At 37.1% G+C, this 22,124-nt stretch overlaps 2 protein-coding genes across 3 annotated transcripts in view; one reads left to right on the forward strand and one right to left on the reverse strand.

The window, feature by feature from the left end:
* LOC145690174 (uncharacterized) overlaps positions 1-9,232 on the reverse strand; it is a 345,250-nt gene extending 336,018 nt beyond the window's left edge. Inside the window, exon 1 of the mRNA XM_081764807.1 lies at positions 9,144-9,232. Within this exon, the coding sequence (XP_081620933.1) occupies positions 9,144-9,177 (34 nt within the window). The 5' untranslated portion in view covers positions 9,178-9,232. The remainder of the gene's footprint in view (positions 1-9,143) is intronic.
* Positions 9,233-9,466: 234 nt separating this feature from the next.
* LOC145690176 (pseudouridylate synthase TRUB2, mitochondrial) overlaps positions 9,467-22,124 on the forward strand; it is a 30,027-nt gene continuing 17,369 nt past the window's right edge. The window contains exons 1-2 of one of the 2 annotated variants that reach the window (XM_081764812.1): positions 9,469-9,792; positions 19,712-19,903. In XM_081764812.1, the coding sequence (XP_081620938.1) occupies positions 9,669-9,792; positions 19,712-19,903 (316 nt within the window). In that variant the 5' untranslated portion in view covers positions 9,469-9,668. Of the gene's footprint in view, positions 9,793-19,711; positions 19,904-22,124 lie in introns of both variants that reach the window. The other variant, XM_081764813.1, reaches the window with a different exon arrangement.

The following is a 22,124-nucleotide window of genomic DNA, read 5'->3' on the forward strand; positions in this document are numbered from 1 at the left end:
GTTTCTGTTTAAGGTACTCATCATAATGTCTTCAAGCTGAAATAACTGAGAGAAGCATTCTTCGATCAACACGAACACATTCTACACCTCCACAGTACATAATTGCATCATGTATCCGCCTCTGCGTACCAGAGAATCTTCGATTTGGTTTTCTACAATAAGTGTCTTATTGACTAAGAACCCGCCCTCCACTGAGACATTACCGTGGGATGAAATTAAACATTTTTTACTACATTCCAAAAATCAGACTATTCTTGTTCCTCGGACATTACCTTTGCAAAGAAGTCATCTAACCTGATGCTGCCCATCTTCTCTTCGTATTCTCTGAAGTCATGAGACCCCTGAATTTCAGTACAGAAAAACGTAAATTGACACTTTGCTTTCTCAACTACAGAATCAGATATTCTGTTATGCTCATGCAGTTCGTAGGATGCGTTTCATCCTAGTCTGAGCAAGTTCTGGATTGCTCTTTTGTAGCTCTGGGGTCAAAATTGACAGAGCACGTACCAATTTGTACTTCAGAGGGCTCCTTTCCACAATCTTCTTGATTGTGCCCAACAAAAAGTTTCGACAGTCAAGCCTAAACGCTAGTTTATCTTTATCTTATGCTTTCAGTTCTTTTCAGTAGTTTTTCTGCCTTAAAACCGATGTCCACGAAGATGACAAGTCATACTTCGATTTCTGCTTTTACATGACCCTTTTACGCCCTCTCTGTCTCACACACAAATACACACAGTACTTCACTGCCTTAGCACAAAATAGCAACACTACATCACCGTCATCATTGGGAATGCTGTATCAATGTGGTCCTCTTCACATGTCAATCTGTACAACTGATAGAGAGGAAACAATGTTAGATTGAAAAAAAGAATGTTACACTTGCACATTTACATTCCCTGATTTTCCATAACATTTTACGGAAAAATGCATGATTTCTCTGACCTTTCCTGACATTTTTCATTTCCCTGACATTCCCTGACTTTCCAGAATGTGGGAACCCTGTTATATTAATAATGTACAGTCATATAATACAAGACAAAAGAACTTGGTTTAGTTGGTTGGAGTGGACTTATAATGGCTTTTCATTACCAAGTCTGTATGAGACGTGAACCTACAGTTTAACATGGGATCCGAACCGCATAAGCTCCTACCCGGAATAAACCTGGACCTCCTACGCCAAAGGCGCTTACGCCAGCTATATAGCCACGCGGGAGCTCGAATAAGAACAACTTATATACACTGTATCGAAACTATACCTCTACTACTACTACTATTTAAAAGACATTCAACCCAGACAGAAATTCAGAAGGAATACGGACAAAATCTCGCGGCAGAAACATCGCTGCCCAAAACCTCGACGCTCGAAACATCGCGGGCCAAAACCTCGCCGCCCAAAACCCCGTGAGCCAAAATCTCGCCTGGTCAAAACCTCGCTTAGCCAAAAGTTTGCGGAATGAAACCTTTCCTTAAAATTTACCCAATGAGTTTCTTAATATGCAATTCCATATTACAAATAATAATAATAATATACAAAACATCGTGTGTGGGGGCTTTCTTGGGGTATTCCCGTCTTTTTCCACTTTCTTCATTCCATCATTTCCTTCATCCTGATCATCTACGTCTTCTTTAACCTACAGGACATAATCGTGAGACGTAAAAACTCACATATTATTTCATACTTTCATAAATATTATTCGATTTTTTTAGAATTTCCTAAGGTCACCGTCAAAGTGAAATAAAAACCATACGAGGCTCAAACTCCATCTATATTGAACATTTGATCGAGACAGGTCGGGTGGGTCAAGAGTTATTGAGTCACAAACGCAGCCAATTTATTTTTTATGTATTTCTATATGTTTCCCCCTTTCGCTCTGCCTTCCCGTCAAAGTAAAATGATAAAAACCATCCCAGGTGGTAACCTGATCTATCTGGCAAATTCGATCGAGATTGGTCTCTTGGTTCAAGAGTTATTAAGTTTTATTTATTTTTACATATATCCCCCTCCACTTTATTATGCCGTCAAAGTGAAATTACAAAAGACATCCCAGGCCTCAACCTTATCTATGCTGAACATTTGATCGAGATCGGGCTCAAGAGGTATGATGTCACAAAGATAGTAATTTTCATTTTTATATATACAGATTTTCAAAGCACGCGTTAGAATAGTTTCTTCTTATCAGTTTAATGCAATTATGTGTTATTACAAAAAAAAAATATATATATATAGCAATATATAGAGCATTCTACATCGAAGAAATCGTCGTGACGAGGTTTTATACTGACGACATTTCTTCCCAGGCAAGACCACGTCCCGCGTAGTTTAGACCAGGCGAGATTCTGTGTCCAGAGATCGGACGCGAGGTTTTGGCAGGCGAGATTTTGGGACGCGAGGTTTTGGCCCGGTGAGATTTTGACCCGCGAGGTTTTGGCCTGGCGATATTTTGTCCCGCGAGGTTTTGGCCAGGCGAGATTTTGGGCCACGAGGTTTTATATCCAAACAATTCAGAAAGGTGTTGTTTACGTATTTGTCAACAAATAAAAGATACGACGATGTTAAAGAACATTTAAACGATTGTAAGTAAAATTTAATGTAACAGTAATTATACTCAAATATCTCGACTTTACACGACAATTCCTATGTAATGGTGTCTGACCTATTATGCACTAAAAACGGATGAATAAAGATTTACCATTTACTATCAAGTCTCATGCAAGTGTAAAGCACAAGGATAAAAGGAAAAGAAAAGTTTAAAATCATGGTAAAATACATAGAGTGTCTTAAAATGAACTGAAAAGAAGACGGATGATTAATGAAAGAGAAGAATTATGAAATAAATGGTGGAATAAAAATGTGGGAGAACCCCAAGAAAACCCACAAACATTATATTGATAGAGAAGAATAGAAAATGGCTGCATGTAACAAAACTAATAAGGTACATGATAAACAAACCTAACAACTGATTCGATTTTATACTATATCCTCTACTGCTGTCATTTCAATGTACGTGGGTTGCTCAACAAATATTTAGCATTCTCCTCACATTTCGCTTCACTTCTACATCATCACTTGACAGGAGACCAGGTCGCTTATGTCGAACTTAAAACGCAATTCGACATAACCAACCTGGTCTCTTTTTCTTGACGATAACACCCACCCTCACTTAGCACGCAAACAAGACAAAATTGAAGAATTAGAGTGGGAACGGCTGCTCCAATTTCTATATAGCCTCAATTTAGCGCCGAGTTTTGTTTTTTCCGGTGTTAAAGTCTTCATTACAAGGTGGACGTTTTGAAACAGATGAAGTGGAACGGAGGAGAGGTGCCTGAATCTGAGTGAGGATTATGTGGAGAGGTGAGAAAGGACCAACTTAGACATAGGAAAACATATATATTGAACAACCCATGTAATTCCAAGGTCTGCTCACTATTATGAATATTGGTTATTCAAATATAAAAAGAGTTGTGGAGTTTATTTTCATGTCACGCTCCAGTTCATCTTCATAAGTATCGAAATGATAAGAAATTTCTAGATTTATTTGTGACAATATGCGCTGTAGATGAACCCTTTTAGGATTTTTGTTAACTTTTGTTATTATGTAGGGGGCGCGGTGGCTCAGTGGTAGAGCGTTCACCTCCGGTGCTTAGGGTCCTTGGTTCGATCCCAGCTCGCGCCGTGTGGACTTTGTGGTGGAAAAACACCGTGCTCGTGGGTTTTCTCGGGGTTCCCCCGTTCCCTCCTACTTTCTTCATTCCACCATTTCACTCTTCTCTCATCATCACCATCTCCTTTAGAATAACCGGCATAACCGTGGGACGTAAAACTTAAAGATTTCATTTCATTTCATTTTGTTATTATGGCGTAGTATCATCTATGGCCGATTATTTAGGTACTATAACTGGTATTTAAGCTTTTTTTTTTTTAAAGTCAAGTCAAGGATGGACCAAAGAAAGGTGGACAGATGCGTTTTGAAACCGGATAGTCAACTTGGCGGCACCAAGTGGGGATGGAGGGCGTGACTTTTTTTTTTCTCAAGTTAAATTTCGAAAATTTTTCACACCTTTAGTTTTCACGATATCAGGTTGGAACTTTGCATACGCATTGTGTGAGGGACGTAAATCTTTCGGGGGGTGATTTTTTCAGAAAAAATTTGTTTTTTCCTGATTTTTCCGGTTCAGGTATATGACATGTAATGCGAGGTTATCAATGAAAAGGGGTCGTGATACTGAAAAAATATGTTTTAGCCATGACTTTAGGCCAAATAGTAATGACGCAGTACATTTTTATAATAAAAAAAATGAAATGAAATCTTTGAGTTTTACGTCCCACGGTTATGCCGGTTAGGCTAAAGGAGACGGTGATGATGAGAGATGAGTGAAATGGTGGAATGAATAAAGTGGGAGGAAACGGGAGAACCCCGAGAAAACCCACGAGCACGGTGTTTGTCCACCACAAAGTTCACTTGGCGGGGGCTGGGATCGAACCCGGGACCCCAAGCACCAGAGGTGAACACTCTACCACTGAGCCACCGCGCCCCCCGTTTTTATAATAAGTATATACGTATATGTGTATATATATATATATACGAGGGCTATCCAGAAAGTAGATTACGTTTTCGTCTGTGTCCGCTAGGGGCGGGGCTAGCGCGGCCATCTTGGGGTCAGAGCGTTGCGCAGCTCAGTCGGCATCTAGCCGTGCTAGTGAGAGGTTCGTGCTGTGCTCCGTTAAGATACTGTGACGGTTTGAAATGTCTGCGTTAATTGAAAATCCCGCGAGCTGCGAGGTGCGTGCAGTAATAAGGTTTCTGACAGCAAAAAACTGTAAACCGATAGAAATCTATCGGCAGCTGTGTGAAGTGTATGGGGACAACATTATCGCTGAAGGTGGAGTGCGACAGTGGGTCATAAGATTTAAAAATGGCCGAACCAATGTTCACGACGAAGATCGAAGTGGGAGACCCAGCAAAGTGACTGCCGAACTTGTCGAAAAAGTCGATGTTAAAGTCCGTGAAAATCGAAAGTTCACAATAACGGAACTTTCTTTGAGTTTTCCACAAATTTCGCGAAGTTTGTTGCACGAAATCATCAGCGAAAAGCTTGGTTACCACAAGTTTTGTGCAAGATGGATTCCAAAAATCTTGACAGAGGACCACAAAAATCAGCGAATGGCTGCAGCGTTGCACTTTCTGGACGCCTACAATAAGGATGGTGACTCTTTAGTCGATCGCATCGTTACTGGTGACGAAACATGGGTGAAACACGTGAACTGTGAAACGAAATTGCAATCAATGCAGTGGGGGCACACAGGTTCTCCCCAAAAACCCAAGAAATGCATGCAAACAATGTCGGCAAGGAAGATGATGGCGACTGTTTTTTGGGACAGAAAAGGTGTGATTTTGGTGGATTTCCTGGAAAGAGGCACTACAATAAACGCTCAAAGGTATTGCCAAACTCTGCAAAACCTCAGAAGAGCAATTCAAAACAAGCGCAGAGGAATGTTGAGCTCTAAGATCTTGTTGATTCACGACAACGCCCGGCCCCACACGGCAAATGTCACGCGTGAAGTTCTTGAATCTTTTCAGTGGGAGTTGTTTCCTCATCCGCCGTACAGTCCCGACCTGGCACCGAGCGACTTCCACCTATTCCCAGCAATGAAGAAGTGGCTGGCTATGCAGCGTTTTGATGACGACGAACAGCTGCAAGAAGAGGTAACGAAGTGGTTGAAGTCGCAGGCGGCCGAATTTTTCGACGAAGGAATTTCCAAGCTCGTACATCGCTACGATAAATGCCTTAATTTGAATGGTGACTATGTCGAAAAGTAGTATTTGTGTGTGGCTTTCATCTGTATATAATAAAATTTGTTTCCTATACTTTGTTGATTTTTTATTCCAAAATGTAATCTACTTTCTGGATAGCCCTCGTATATATATATATATATATATATATATATATATATATATATATATATATAGAGAGAGAGAGAGAGAGAGAGAGAGAGAGACTAAATTCAGACTTTAACGATTTTTCCGCCATTTGTTCTTAAGATACAACATTGAAATTTTGCACAAGTATTATGTATATAACAATGTATTTTTTTTTTAAAAAAAAGGAAAAAAAAAATCAGATCCCTACGTCAACCCAAGCCTGGCCCAGAGGGGTAAAGTGTTTTGGTTGAATTCCCAAGAATACTTTCGGGTTTTTCCCTAATTTTCCGGTTCAGGTGCATGATAAGGAAAAAAATGAGTCACCTTCCGACTTTCAAAAATTTCTCCCGACCTCAATTTTCAAGATACACGAATGAAACTTTGCACACGTATTATGTTCATGACAACGTATTTCTTTTATAAAATTCAGATCCTTAATGTGAACCCAGGTCCGAGCCAGAGGGCACAAAAATTTCCAAAAGTTTTTTTTTTCTTTGGAAAATCTCGTTTTTTTCGATTTTCCCGCTTCTGGTGCATAATACGCTGTTTGATTGAAAGTCTAAGATTTACCTCAAAAAGTGGAAATCCTAAAAGGGTTAAAGGAAAAGGGTGAATTAATGCAAGTGAGCGATTACAAAATAATTAGAAGGAAATGGAATCCTGAGAGAACCCATGAACACAATTCATGCCTATAGAAAACTAGCACTAGTTTCCAACTCTTCTGCGATAGATGACATCATTGTATCTTTACGGTAAAATGTCAGTAAGTACAAAAACACACACTAACTGTGCTAGGAAGTCGCTACTAGTATTAGATGTATCCGCAGGAATCAGCGAAGTAGAAGTGCCTGCGTGATGGAGCGAACATAAGGAGCAGGCGCGTTACAGCGAAGGTGACTATGCGTATAAAGGGATATTTGTTTCTTTCATCGTTTTCTCATATGACAGTTTGTCCTTGCGGTTGCAAGTAGTGCCATTTACTGTGTATATGTAAGGTTATAATGAAACACGACATCAGCAATTGACTCGAGATGTACATTTCATGTGATTTAAATGGATGAGTATCTACTTCCAGAGTGGTAACTCGTGTCTGGTTAAGAAGCGGAATGTATGGTAAGCCAAAGATCTAGTAGATTCCAAGGCCCACTCATTCATTTTATACTCTTTGAACTTCAAAGAGGAAGTCTTAACAATAATGGTAAGAGACAAATAACACTTCAGATAATTAAAAAGAAAGTAATTGAGCTACTATCCGAGAACAAGTAGTCTTATTACGGATATGATACGAAGTAAAAGAAGAGAGAAGGAGGATTTTTAAAATTAATGGATGAAACTAAAGTTCTTAGATGCAGATCTACAATACACTACTATAAAATGGTAATTTTAAGGTTAAAATAAATGACTGTATATGAAAGAGAGCTCTCTAAGATATTAATTTCCACTGCACAATGTAGGAAATCAGTATTTTGTGTTTACAAAGGTGAAATCATTACAAATGCAATGTTTTTATGAGATATAAAGTGTTTTCTCCACTATCCTCACCTATGCGCATACCCTCGTCGCTGACGCGCCTGCTCCCTATAGACGCACTCCGGCGCGGGCTCCTTGCTGCGTTCCTATTCTGACTCGGTTAGACAGCATTCGTGCTTTTAGTGGCCACATATTACAGGTTGGTTAGCGTTTTTGGCACAATAGTTTTTACGGTATATTATCAAAGTGTACGCATAACGTAAATCGGCAAGAATGTTGATGATTTTGGTTTGTTTCGTGATTTGACAGAAGAGGGATTGATGGTGGAACCACTTACAGCGAATCAAATTCTTTGAGAAACATTCAGGTTAAGAAACTACAAAAAAAAAAAAAAAAAAAAAAACTTTTCTCAGGTTACATATTTGGGGTAAACACGGTCCAGCTGTGCATCGCTAAGTAGAACCGCTTTAAAAGGGTATAAAAACGAAATAAAATCTTTGAATTTTACGGCCCACGATTATGCCACTTGGGCTAAAGGAGACGGTGATGATGAGAAAATGAATGAAATGGTGGAATGAAGAAAGTGGGAGGAAACGGAAAAACCCGGAGGAAATCCACGCACACGGTGTTTAAAAGAGTATAGTACAGCAGTCAGATAGGGATAAGAATGGTGGAGGTAAGAACGAGTTAGCGTAAGGTTAGGGAAGTTCTGATCCTTTTTTTAAAATTAATAAATTGTAATTTCTAGCTTCTGAGTGAGTATACCAGCTGGAGCGGGCGTTGTAAAGTTAACCACATATTCTTTTATTATATTTCAAATATTCATTTCAGTCTCACAAATAGGCTTCCATGCATTTCTTTAGCTTGCATTTCCGCACTTGGGTACAATCAACCAACTCTATGATCTATGGAACCCAGAGGTACAATGCCGCATTTACAAAAGCTCCCCGTTGCCTTATGTCTTTGGCCAACTGGATCCAGTCTCTACTTTGTATTCCTTTTGCTACGAATAGCATTTTAAACTGGCCTCCCATCCACGCCTACGAGTTCTTAAGAGCTTTTTAAATCGATTGGGTTACCAATTAAAATTTTGAAATCATTCCCACTTTCTTCCACTCTGGCTACATGATTTGCTTATCTGAGCCTTCTAGATAGGTAAAATATACAAATTATGCCGTTTTTCATTATCAAGTTTCCGCTACTACCGTTCCTCTTGGTTCCGAATATTTGCCTCAGGGTTTTATTTTCAAATACTTTCAGCTTGAGCACTTCTATCAGAGTAAGGGATCATCTTTCCCAAACATACAGCACAACAGACATAATTATCGTTTTATATACTTTAAGCTTTCTAAATTCTTCAACCGATTTTGTGAAGTCGAGCTTGGACTGAATAATAACACGAGCTTGGTTGGACTGAAGTTGCACACAGTGTTCAGTTAATTCAAATCATAACCTGACTAATAGTAACCTATTACATAATGATTATATTGCCTAGAGAAGTACATAGCATACAGGATGCACAAAACAGATTTATATGGAATGACACCCTTTACTAGATCCTAATGTAGACCAAAATACTCGCAAACTTCCTAAAATAAATACTATTCAGTACCATAAATAACCTCTGGTACTACTTTTACTACAATTAATCTGATTGCACATCCTACAACATACTTATTTGTGCAAATACTCTATTTATTTAAAATTTAGATAAGTTGGTTTGATAATTTGCGAAATTTACTCTATATTTACCTCTATACACTCGCGAAACAACAGCGCCGAACATTCGAAAACAACGAAAACAAAACAACACGCCCCTTTTAAAGCAGAAGAAACGTAAAGTAACATCGTTGCCAAGAACACGACCGGAAAGCCACTTTGTGAAAACACAAATTTTGATCAATTTTAAAATAAAAATGATCAAATTTAACTGACAATAAAAGTACCTTACTATATGTCATCAATTATAAATAATATATAATTTTGTGAAAAGTTTGTCGTAAACTATTTAATGCAAATCGTAGTCCAACTTTTGTTTTAATTCCAGTGTAAATATATCTGAGTGTTGTATGGCAACACTTTCAAGATATGAAAAACAAGTTCCGTCAATTTTTAAGGTGTTGAAATTATTGCTATGGCTTCAAATGTCCAGATTTAGTAATTTAAATGGAATTACGTTTGAAGACTATACCGAAATAACAATTATATCATTTTCAGAGATATGGAGAACCTATAAATTAAGTATCCTGTGATTATCTTTGGAAATTAGTGCACAGAATGGTTGTAATTACTCATGCCCCTGATGCATGGCGATTATTGAATGGTGTTTTCTGTGCATATAAACCAGCAGGTGTTTCTGTATATAGAGTGCGAGAAGCCATAATCGGAAATTTGACTAAAGGTATTTTTAGATGTAATACACGTGAATTAATTGTGGTTTTTTTTCGTGGTAGTGCCTAAAGTAGTGGGTGCAGGTGTAGTTTAGTGCCTAAAGTATTGGGTGCAGGTGTAGTTTTGGCGCACCACATTTTCGAAAATTACAGTTAAAATTCAATACTTTGCATGAAAAGACATGTTTATAAGGAATAAAGGCCTATGTTTAGCAGAAGGGGTCCAGCTGTTTTCTCTCAAAAATGTTACAGTTTTGGTAATTTCTGTTCACATTCCGTTAGTTTAGAGTAGGTTAGGTTATTTTATGTTCAATCAGTGTAAGGGTCCCGCATAATTTTCCTAAAAATGATAGAATTTCGTTTATTTTAAAAAATATTAACGAAGTTTAAGTTATTTCAGGTTAGCTTACGTTGGGTTAGGTTAGATTTTCTTATGTTACGTCTAAGTACTTGCATCATTCATTTCTCCCCTCTGGTGCTAGGGGTCTCGGGTTCAAACCCTGCTCCCGCCAAGTGAACTTTGTGGTGGACAAACACCGTGTGCGTGGGTTTTCTCGGGGTTCTCCCGTTTCCTCCCACTTTCTTCATTCCACCATTTCATTCATTACTCATTATCACCGTCTCCTTTAGCCTAACCGGCATAACCGTGGGACGTAAAACTCAAAATTTCATTTCATTTCATTCATTTCTCCCGTAAATTTCGTGTTTTTTACGTTCTTCTGGACCCCTTGTACTAAACATACTCCGGAATAAATTTATGTGGCATGAAAAGACATATTTATAAAGAACAAATTTCTGCAAGCGATAGACTTATATACAAAGTAATACACCTTTGTTTTGTTTTCAGGTGTCGGGTTACTAGTGTAAAATCCTTATAAGTGCTTTACTACAGATTAAGTGAGTCAGTGCAAATGAAAGATAACTGTATTAGGAACTATTTCCCACCGGCGGTGTATTTCTGCACAGTGTACGCAAGTTGTATTTTTACTAGTGAAACGCTAGTATGAAACCATGACAAGTGCTATTGAAACTCGTATCACTGCCAAAACCCATTCGTTTTCACTACCATCGCTTATGGTGTAAGATACTCACCTTCGCTGACGCGCCTGCTCTCTTCGGACGCACTTCTCGCTAACGCTTGTGCCCTTCAGCTTCGCCCTGTGTTGACTCGATTAGATAGCATTCGTGCATTTTAGTGTCCACCTAGCATAGGTTGTTTCGTTTTTGCACTAGTTTTTATGTAACGGACGCCGTATTTATATGCATATCGTAAAAGAATTGTAGTTTTTCAACAATTGCTCATGGTGGCCCCTTTGAATTTTAACTATACCATGTGAGATATTTTGTCACCCAGGGCAAATCATTTAGGCAATAATAAGATTTCTAATTTTTGAACAATCATTTTCAGTGATGCACCAAAAGTAAAGGTGTCCTGCGAGAAACACGAATCAACTTGGGGTACATGGTCATTCTGGTTCAGGACAGGTCGAAGCTTTTTGGGCAGTAGGTTACGTCCGTACGGAGCAGTACGTTAGCAGCAGTAGGTATGTCTGTAAAGCAAAACAAAACAAAGACACGGACCAATCTTTGTTAGATTTTCACAGGATAGGATTTCTAATACTACCACGTGACTGCACGTATTATTCTGTAACTTGTTCAGTCTCTCCTGATTGCGGTAGACAACTTCGGGGCGGTTTGAGAATGCTTGTCCGCATACATTGGTGAAGGTGAGTTAGTGGAGAGTTTCTTTGTCAAAACTCAATGTTCAACTCACAAATTAATGCCGAGCGAGTGAAAGCTGGTTAGTTTTCCAGGTTGATATCTTCCTTTATTACAATTCGATTTATGCGGCCCAGTGGTTCCAGAACTGCCGACAACTTCCACTTATTTCGTTATTACTTACGCTTTCACTACGAATAATAGTTACGTTATAAAGGACAGTGTTGCAATAATGTTTCTCTTCCTTTTAGAATTCACACTTGTACACTGATGTCCAAAATTATTGTCGTATGTCTATAAATATGTTGTGTGAATATAATTTGATAACGAATTCGCCCGGTATTTTTTATAATGTTAGTATGTGTATAATCGGCAAAGACATGTATGTGGCAAATTTCATGTCAAAAGTGCAGTAAGTAAGACAATAAAACAAAAATAAAACTTTCTTGTCCATTTAGCAACATTTTGTTTTACTCATTCTAATTTTCGTATTTATAATTCTTTTCCTATGAAATTTACCACAAATATACATTTCCCGATTATACACATAGTATCAGTATTAAAAGTACCCTGCAAAGGATTATCAAATTATATTCTTACAAGAAGACAGTTATAGATATGCGACAGTCATTTTGGACATGAGTGTACCATTCGAACTTGGACATAAAAAACACCTGCTAAGAGAGAGAAAGAGAAAGGAAGAAAAAATACTGCACAATGGTTTCTTTTAACGTTTTTAAATCTTATCACCTATTTTTAGGTACTATCGTAGTGTCTTCATTATTCGATTGAAGAAGAAACAATAAAGCTTTCCATTTCAATTATTTTTTTCAAGCGTGGAGGCATTGTAGAACACGTTACGTTTGGTTTCATGTCTTTCTGCGTCGAGACATAGGGAATGATGACGTCATAACTTAAAGAAATATTTTTTGTTATGCCTAATTTTATTATTTTTTGGCGGACTTACTTTTGCACCTAGAAGATTGAAATTTTGCATACACATTCAGTGCACCCTTAGTATTTTTCAGATCTCTACGTTAACACAGGGGGATCCAGAGGAGCAAAAAGGTAAAATAGAGATATTTGTTTGACAAAAATCAATTTTTTCGCGATTTTCCCGCCTCAGATACATAATGGAGATATGTGAATAGTACATTTTGAAAGGCTGTTCTGTTCTGAAGAGCATGAGATACTAACCATGACCCTAGGATAAAAAGGGATGTCTCAGGAAATTTTTGTATTATATTTGGGTCTTTGGGGATAATCTGGGACATTGTGGTGCTTATTGATAAATGTTCTCCCCCCCCTTACTATTCAAGATAGAAGCTCGAAATTTTGTACACACATTTAGTACACCTTAGTATTTTTCAGTTGATTTTGAGATCTGTGCGGTAACACAGCGGAGGGGGGGGGGGGGGTCCAGAGAAGTTCAAAACTTGAAAAGAAAAAGATCTTCAGAAAAAAGTCACGATTTCTCTCAGACGTTCAGGGAAATGTAAATGGTGCCGTTTGAAAGACTGTTCTATGCTGAAGAGAATGAGGTACGAACCATGATCCTAGGATAAATAGGGATGATGATGTAGCTGCTTTACTGAAAATCTATAATTTACCTTAAAAAATTAAAAGAGGTAATAATTGAATTGAATTGAATTGAATTAATAAGGAATTGCATCGTACACGACATTGATTTTTGTTGTATCTTTTCTTCACTATTGCGTATCTCACAAAATACGCCTCTATAAATTAACTAATTGTGCGATTTCTCAGGACCCTACTCGTCATTGTTACCCACAAAAATAAATATTAATAATACGAAGAATATTAACTGGTAATTGGTTACGAATTTAGCACGGAGTTGCTATCGTACAGATGTCCAAACTCCCAAGTACAGTATAAGATTGGCGAGCTTGAGGTCAGTGAAGTTTACCAAAATAATATCTTTCCGATATTATGACACGACACATTACAAAAGGAATACAGTCAGGGTTTGCCCAAGTGGGCCCAGCCCGAAAGAACCCGCCGGGTTTTTTCGGGTTGGACCCACCTCCAAAAAAAAAAAAAAAAAAAAAAAAAAAAAAAAAAAAAAAAACTAAAATCCACTTGGGTTTTTGAGCATCTTGTTAGTATATTATTGATTCAACTAAGGTGATCACATTACCTTACCTTAGCTTGAGATAATTACAGAACAGATTAATGTATGGATTGTGTTTATAGCCTATTTGAAGTAAAATATGCAGTTTTATATTTTAGAAAATACTTTCCGTGAATAGTGTGCTCGGCGACACCGGAGGACGGTATCCCTCATACATTTGACGAGTTTAAGGCCATAGGTGCCTGTACCACCAGTAAATATGTAAATACATTATTATTATTCTATACATTTGGTGGTAGCACAAGTATTCTTTAGTGAAATTTTGTTTTCCAACAACAGTAGTGTAGTTCCGTCATTAGTTGATACTCTTCAAATAAGCATTCTGTAGAATCAACACCATCAATAGCGTAAAAATTCTTTTTCAGATTTGAGAAGCTTAATGGTCGGAGTTCCGAAGACTATGTAACAGTACTATTTCAAGTGCTGAATTCAAACCTCTGTACTAGTGGAAGTGTCGATGTACAGTAAAGAAAGCTGAATTTTCGGGGAAAACCCGTCGTGAAAGAAGTGCTCGGGAATTTCCCGCAATTGAACGCACAAAGCAGCGGAAGTGAATACTTCAACAATAATACTATTTATTTTAAACTGGAACATATTTAATTTCATTTAAGACAATTTGAAACATTTACTTTATAAAATAGAATTATCTCTTTGTTAATTGTTTTAAATTCATTTTCGGGAAAAAACCCTCTTGCTAGTGCTAGGGAATTTTCCGTAATTGAACGCGCAAAGTATCGGAAGTGAACTTCAACAACAAAACCATTTATTTTACGCTGTAAAATATTTGCCATATAAGACATTTTGAAACATTTATTTTATAATACATGAATGATATCTTTGTTTTAAATTAATATATTTGGTATTCATATTTGGCGAACGTTACTAAGGCTCCTGGGATGACTCGATCTACATTTGTTAGTTTGTCTGCCGTACCACACACACACATTACAGAGTACAACTTTCGGTCTTTTAAGTTTAAATTTTTAGGGTACAAGCACAAGACATCCTAAATTTCCTGTATAGATTTTGGCGGCATACCAACGTAAAATTTCAAAATAGCGGCATTTTTTTGTTTTTCAAAATACCGGGTATCCACGCTACAAGGCGCAATTTTGGGTCTTTTGAATAGAAATTTTGAGAATAGAATCACGATACACTCGAAATTAGCTATATATATATTTTTTTTGGCGATGATCCATTTCAAAATGGTGGCCATTTTTCAAGTAGAGGGTATCCACGCTACAGGGTGCAGTTTTCGGACTTCTAAGTTTAAATTTTGAGAGTAGAAGTGGAAGACGTTCTAAATTTGCTGTGTAGATTTTCTCGGTGATCCAATGTAAAATTTCAAAACGGCGGCCACTTTTTCAAAACAGCAGTGAACAGAATATTGTTGCAAGTTGCAACAATGACAATCTTGGAACATAAATCACATTTTAACACTTTTACCCCAAAGGCATTGAAATATTTCGAAAAAAAAATAAGCCCGAAAAAACCCATATGGGCCCAGATGTTTTTTTTAAATGCTCGTTTTTTTTTTTTTTTTTTCAAACCCTGAATACAGTATTGTATTCCAAAATCAATAAAGGCGTTTTTGCACTGAAAACCCAGGCCAGGTTGTCCCGACATAGTCAGTGCGAAATCAATAGCGTTGAGTTGTGCCGAATGCATGGTGAGTTGAAGGATGTTTATTCCAGATGGTACAGATATTTGTAAGTTTAATTGAAATACTTTGAGTTGGAAACACGTCTAACGTCTGAGTTGACAACCTTCAGGGGACGACAGCAGCGCGGGACCTTTACAGAGGTGTGTTTAGGTAAACTGCGTGCTGCGTAAAGAGCATTAGAACGCCAGTCTACACGAGGATTGATTTAAATCATCAGATTAAATATATATATATATATATATATATATATATATATATATATATATATATATACAAATCGTTGATTTAAATCAAATTCCGAAATAAATTAATTTGAAGTGAAAATAAGTAAAATCCCATTTCTGTTCTGTTATTTCAATTATGGAAGATAATAATCATAATACAATGGGACTCAAATGTATGTACAGCACAGTATGATAACGAGTGTCATGGAGCGGATGATTAGGAAAAGTCCCGTTTTGAACAGGTAACCATCTTCCCTTCGTAACATTGGGTTTGTAAATCGTTACCTGTTCCAACGGGAAAATCACCATGAACATTTAAGTTGAAAATTCTTTTCTGTGTGGGTCTGTTTCCTGGAAATAGGGGCGTATATAGAGGGGTCCGATCGTCTCTCCGAAACTTTTTTTTTTTTTTTTAAAGATTTTATAACTAGGCGAAATGAGTTGAGTTGATTTTGAGTTTAACGTCCCTTGCAGCAGTGAGGCTATATGAGACGGGACCTATTGATTAACGTGGAATCCGAACCACGTGAGCTCCCGGATCTCTCACGCCAAAGGCGCGTACGCTAACCGCTTAGCCACAAAGGAACTCAACTTTAGACGAAATTTATGCATTAGTTTCGATTTTTTAAAAATATGTCCGTGCCAAACATCAGTAACTTTTGTGGGGGAAAAAGTGTCATGTTAATAAACGTTGCTACTATGTCCTTAATGCTCAAGAAACATTGTTTGGGACTGAAATAGGTTAAGCTTGAAAATTAATTGAAAATTGAATTCCAACATTTTCACTTAATTGGCATAATTAACATTTAATACTAATTGCTAATGTTTTCCTGTAGTTCACAACTTGTATTATACGAGTAGAGAGAGTAGATTTAAATCGAAAGAATCGACTTAAATAAAAAAATCAAAAAATGATTTTTAAAAGAATCATGATTTTTCCACCCTGTTTTGCAGTAAACTGAGGTGTAAAATGGGCAACCTTTCTGATTTCCCGAGAGAATAAATTTTTGACGCGTGGTTAGTGGTTGCGAGCGTGAAGAAAATAGCAAGTGTTGTCCTAAACCACAACTGTTATCCGTTCTAAACCCTATCTATTCTTTTTTCTTCATTTTTTCTTCCACGCAGCTTTGTGTTCAACATTCAAAGCATAATTTTTGCTGCGTGCGATTAAGACTAGTTGCACAATACTCTGGCCTCTGGCACATCTTTCTGTTTCGATTTCTTAGCTAATTATATCATTTTCGTCTTCAAGAAATCTTTCGAACAATTTCTGTTTCACAGTATCACACGTAAATGGAGAGGTCAAGGTTTTAACTCCGCCTTCTTGAGCAAGATATCGAAAACTAAACTTTAACTATATTAGGGAAACTACACGTGACCTTGAAATCATGTGAGATTACATGCTTGGTAATGATAAAATGCCGTGTATGCCACTGCCATTTCATGTGCAGTTGGTTATCAAAATACCCGAAGAAAATGTAGAATAGCTTGTTCATGTGGTGTGGGACTACCGTTAGCTTACAGAACAGTGGAATGATTTTCAGAACGATATTGTAACATTTCTTATGCAATTCAACACTCAGTTCCATCAACGATGATGGAGGAAGATACTCCAATCTGAGCTCCAGAATTAACCACAGGTATTCAGGTCTGGGAAAGTGTTTTAGATCATTCCGATACTCATGAAACAACGCCCCAAGAACTCCATCAAAATGTGAATTGGCGCTTTGTCATCTTGGAAAATCGCTGAATTAGCCAGAAACATAATTTGGACTGTAGCAGGGTACATACAAACTGGAAAGTAAGCGAAATTAAAATTGGTCAGAGAATGTCAGGGAAACCGATTGAAAGCCAGGAGAAAATTTTAAGTTTCATCGGACTTATTTGTTTTCGTAAATAGACAACACTTAAAATTGCCAGAAATATCTGTAACGTAACTCAAAATTCTTAGCACATAATGCCACTATGAATCATTGATGTTTATTATATCAAATCTCTCAAAGGGTTACATTTTATGAAGATCACTGGCATTGCTCTCACTTACTTGTGCACGGACCTTTCTTTTTAACTTTCTGTCCAAACTCTTTTCCTTAACTCTTCCGAACTTTAGTTTCCCTTTGTTTGTGTTTTAGGATTACCGTACTAAGTAACAGTAAAATTTACCATCAACTCCGTACAGCACCTGGACTTTTTTTATTTATTTATTTTTATTTTATATATATATATATATATATATTGGTGTGTGTGTTCATAGATCCTGTAGCTCAAGAGAAAAATGTTAAGCGAACCTGAGAGAAAATATTACCAGTAAAAAAGAATTGTTTTTAACCAGTCTAAACTATTTTCGTCATGGGTAGGAAGAACTGTGCCTAGTGACAAGTTTAAAACACGTAAAAGTATTATAAATCTAAGCATTATGGGAATGCAGGCTTTGCAATCTTACGCCAAAGGACCAACCCATTTGAAAAATATCAAGAGCGTGACTAGTCATCACTCTTTGTAAACTTTTTTTTTTTTTGTTGTTGTTTTAACGAATAAACCAAATGTCTCTGTTTCTACAAACTCAGAATATCAAAAAAAAGATCTGTATCTCCAGAGTCTTTAGCATACGAGTGCGAAAAAAAAGTGATCCAGAAAACCTTAATAGTTTTGTTATAGATGAAAAATGAAGTGAAATCTAAGTTTTACGTCCCACGATTATGTTGGTTATGCTAAAGGAGACGGTGATGATGGGAAATAAATGAGATGGTGGGAGGAGAAGGGAGAATCCTGAGAAAACCCATGAAGTGTACAAAGCCGAAATTATTTGAAATCTTCAGCTTGTGTCAGAAAAAAATGTCATTCTCTTTTTGCAAAAACTTAAATTCAGTGTTCAGGACAATGTTCCACAATAACAAAATTGCTAAAGCGTCCACTATTGGACCAGAGAGGCAGTTGTCCATGTATTTAGACCATTTTTTCAACAGCAATTAATAGACCGCTTGAAAGGTTGTGAGTTTCTTATCTGCTTCGACGAGGCTTTAAATGACGTTATTTAGAAGGAGCGAATGACAATCAATCGTGCAAGGTTTTGGGACAATGCCGATCAAAAAGTTTTTACGTTTCTAGTGTGTCCCTGACGAACAACTGCAGAAAAACTGTTAGACCAGTTTCTAAAAGAACTTTTCCTTTTGGCACTGATGATATTGTTAAAAATTTCCATGAATAATCCAAACATTAATTTAAACTTCCATTCTCTTCTCCAGGACCATATCAAAACGGTTATCGGAAACCCAAGGAAAAGCATGGTAAATCTCGGTACGTGCGGCTTGCATGTTGTCCATGATGTGATGAAAACTGATGTTGAATCGGTGAACTGGAATATCTCTTAACTTACATCACTTGCACTAGTTACTCAGTGATTTTCCAGCTCATAGAGAAAAGTTTACTGAGATCACAAGATGCGTAAAATTTCCTGTGAAGTTATGCGATGTTCAGTGGTTGGAAAATGCCACTTATTTTTAGAGGGTTTTAGAAGTTTGAGGCTATAATTAAATTTCTACAACAGGCAAAGCTACCAAACACGAAACCTGTAGAAACCATGAAGAAGGCAGGAAGTGATCCATTTATAAAAGGTAAACTGGCTTTCTACAAGATGATAGCCGTTAAATGCCCTTTCTGCATAAGTTTTAGACTTCAGGATCAACGGCCTCATTATTCTTCGATGCTATAGAACAACGTGTACGAAATCTCATTATTCAATGTGTGAGACCAGAACAGCGGACAGATACAGGGCTATTAAGTGTTGATGTAACAAAAGCAGAGAATTTTATTGTGAGCAAAAATGTCGATGTTGTATTTGCTGCAGACGTTTTCTCAGCCAAATAGTATCAGAGTCCAAGAAGCAACAATTTACATAACTGGCACTGCATGCTAACGTCTGTGATTGCCAAACTTCAACTTCACATCGAACGTTACGTTAACACGTAATATTAAAGTCCTGCGACTTGCAGAAGTTTTTACGAAAATGGACCTAAAACGAAACCATTCGTTGTGAGGAAAGAAATTATATTTCGGTTTCTAAACTATTAGTGTAGGTAAAACGTGTAAAATTAGCAAGAAACTGTAAAATTTTAACAATCTAGTTAACGGGAAAATAAACTTGTAAATCATATTTTTCTTCTTTTTCTCAGGTCTAAATGAGCTAGAACCACGAGAAGTCACAAAATATGTATCAATTGAAGGAAATACTAGTAATTCGTTAACTGTGCAAGTATCAGATAGCTATGCAGAACATCCACTAGTAATTGGACCACAATATCAACCCAAGGATATACGCTGTGCATGGGCTACGCATATGGGAAGAAATACTTCTGGAGTTTGTTGTAGGTATTATGTTGGTTAAACAAAAGTCAGAAGATATTTCATAATATATCTATGAAGTTGCTTTCTGTATAGCAAATGTCTTAGTTACGTTTTAGAAGTATTATCTGCGTCAATGTCAGTACCATTTGAAGGAGACAAATAACATTAGGTATAATCTGTTGCTTAACGTAGGTACATTTATGTATGCTTAACATACGTACATATGCAGTACATAAATGCATTCCAACAGAATAAAAGTCAATTATTATTATTGCCAACAAACTGCATACTTTTTAGCAGCACAAACTCCTTTTTTATTTATTTATTTTCTCGGAAACTAGTTCGCATGATACTTTACCCTCATGTATCTTATTGTGTTCAGCTTGACGTGATTTGTCGGCTGATGTATTTATGAAATTGTTTAAAAAGAAATTAAAATTTAAGTGTAATTCATAATTTAAGGCTATATCGTATCTCACTAACCATGTTATACAGGGTGTTAAAAGAATGTGTCGCATTATTTTGGGAACCGATTCTTCAGATCAAAATAAGAAAAGAAAAAAAGTTCATATGGACCTGTGCTCAAAAGTGGATACTTTCGGAGTTATGGAGTGCCGAAAACGTGAAACAAGCGAACTTTAAGAGTTAGTAGCTCCACTACGATGGGATTTATCGTAGTCGGGTCAAGACATCATTGAGAAATTTGTTTGTAAACTATCCAAGTATCCATGTTCAAGAATGCTCCAGTACTTGCACATCAATTTTTAGAGAGGTAGGTGGAGAGTAATCAAGTACTTCCAAACAGCCTCTCTGAAAATGATTGTGCAAGTACTGGAGGTTCTGAAAAATGCATATTTGGATAGTTAACATACTAGTTCCTCAGTGATGTCTTGCCCAGACTACTATCGGTCCTATAGTAGTGGAACTATGGACCTTTTAAAGTACATTTTTTTCACGTTTTCGTAGCCTATAGCTACGAATCGATGCACTTACGACCACAGGTCCATATGAACTTTTCTCTTATTTTGATATGAGGAATCCATTCCCAAAATATTTGTAACATTCTGTGTACTGCCGTCTTTCTAGTATCATAAAGGAAAAGCTTAATGATGGTTCTCGTACCGCATCAATGTTTAGGTTTATGAATTAACTGATTTTCCTCCATGTTCTGGAAAATTATGGATGATCTTTTACACTCATACATATCACTTTGCTTGACTCAGTATACAGGGTGACCCAAAAGTAGGTATACAGTACTGTACTGATCAGCTCATTGCATTTTATATCATTTATTGTTGTTATTCATCAGGTAGACTTAGTTTCTTTATTATTTGTTCTTAAAGTCTTTTTACTTATATCTTAAGCTCGGAATAGCCGAAGCAAATAAACTCACAAACTAGAATGTTATACTTGATCAATGCATCGGTGTATACCTACTTTTAGGCTACCCTGTATTCAATCTATTGCTATATGTCTCTTTTCTGTAATTTTTTTTTTCCGTGAAAGGATAATAACATTGTAGAATTATGTGTAGTATGAGTATTACTATTAAAAGAAGACACAAGTTATAGTCAACAGCGACATATGTATTTTATATATTCAGTGAATAAATATATAAAGAATCTGTTCCAGTAGAAGTTTAAATTATTATTGGCCCCATAAGTGTTAGTTTTTCTCGGAATCTACGCATGAGAAATTATCCTTAAACATGCCATAGGGTAATTTTGAGTAATATGGGCACAAAAAGCAAAATGGTAAAATTTGTCACATATGTTAACATACGAGAGTCGTTCCGAAATTAATGCCTCCTTTTTTGTGTTGACCTTGTATGTCCATGCCAGATGTCGTTGGTGTAGTGCTAATGCTTGAACCTTTCTCTATTATTTGCAACTGGTCCCATTGTTCTGCGATAGTTGGCGCCAGATATGAGTGTTCCAAAATGGAGCCTGGTATGGATGTGCTAATAAAACAACGATCGTGATTGAATTCCTCACTGCTGAAGGAATTACGCCGAATAAAATCCATCGACGCTTGATGAAGGTTTATGGAGACGATACAATAGACGTGAGCACTGTGAGGCGATGGATACGGTATTTTCAAGGTGGTGAAAAGGGTGTTCATGGCAAGCCACGGCCCGGTCGTCCTGCACAGCTGTCATTCCTTGCAGTGAAGAGCGTCTTGATGAACTCATCCGTGCTGATATCCGGGTGACGACCAGAAAATTGTGTACAAAGCTGAATG

The sequence above is a fragment of the Thermobia domestica genome, chromosome 7 (assembly GCF_964235325.1).
Source record: "Thermobia domestica chromosome 7, izTheDome1.hap1.1, whole genome shotgun sequence".
Classification (NCBI taxonomy): domain Eukaryota; kingdom Metazoa; phylum Arthropoda; class Insecta; order Zygentoma; family Lepismatidae; genus Thermobia; species Thermobia domestica.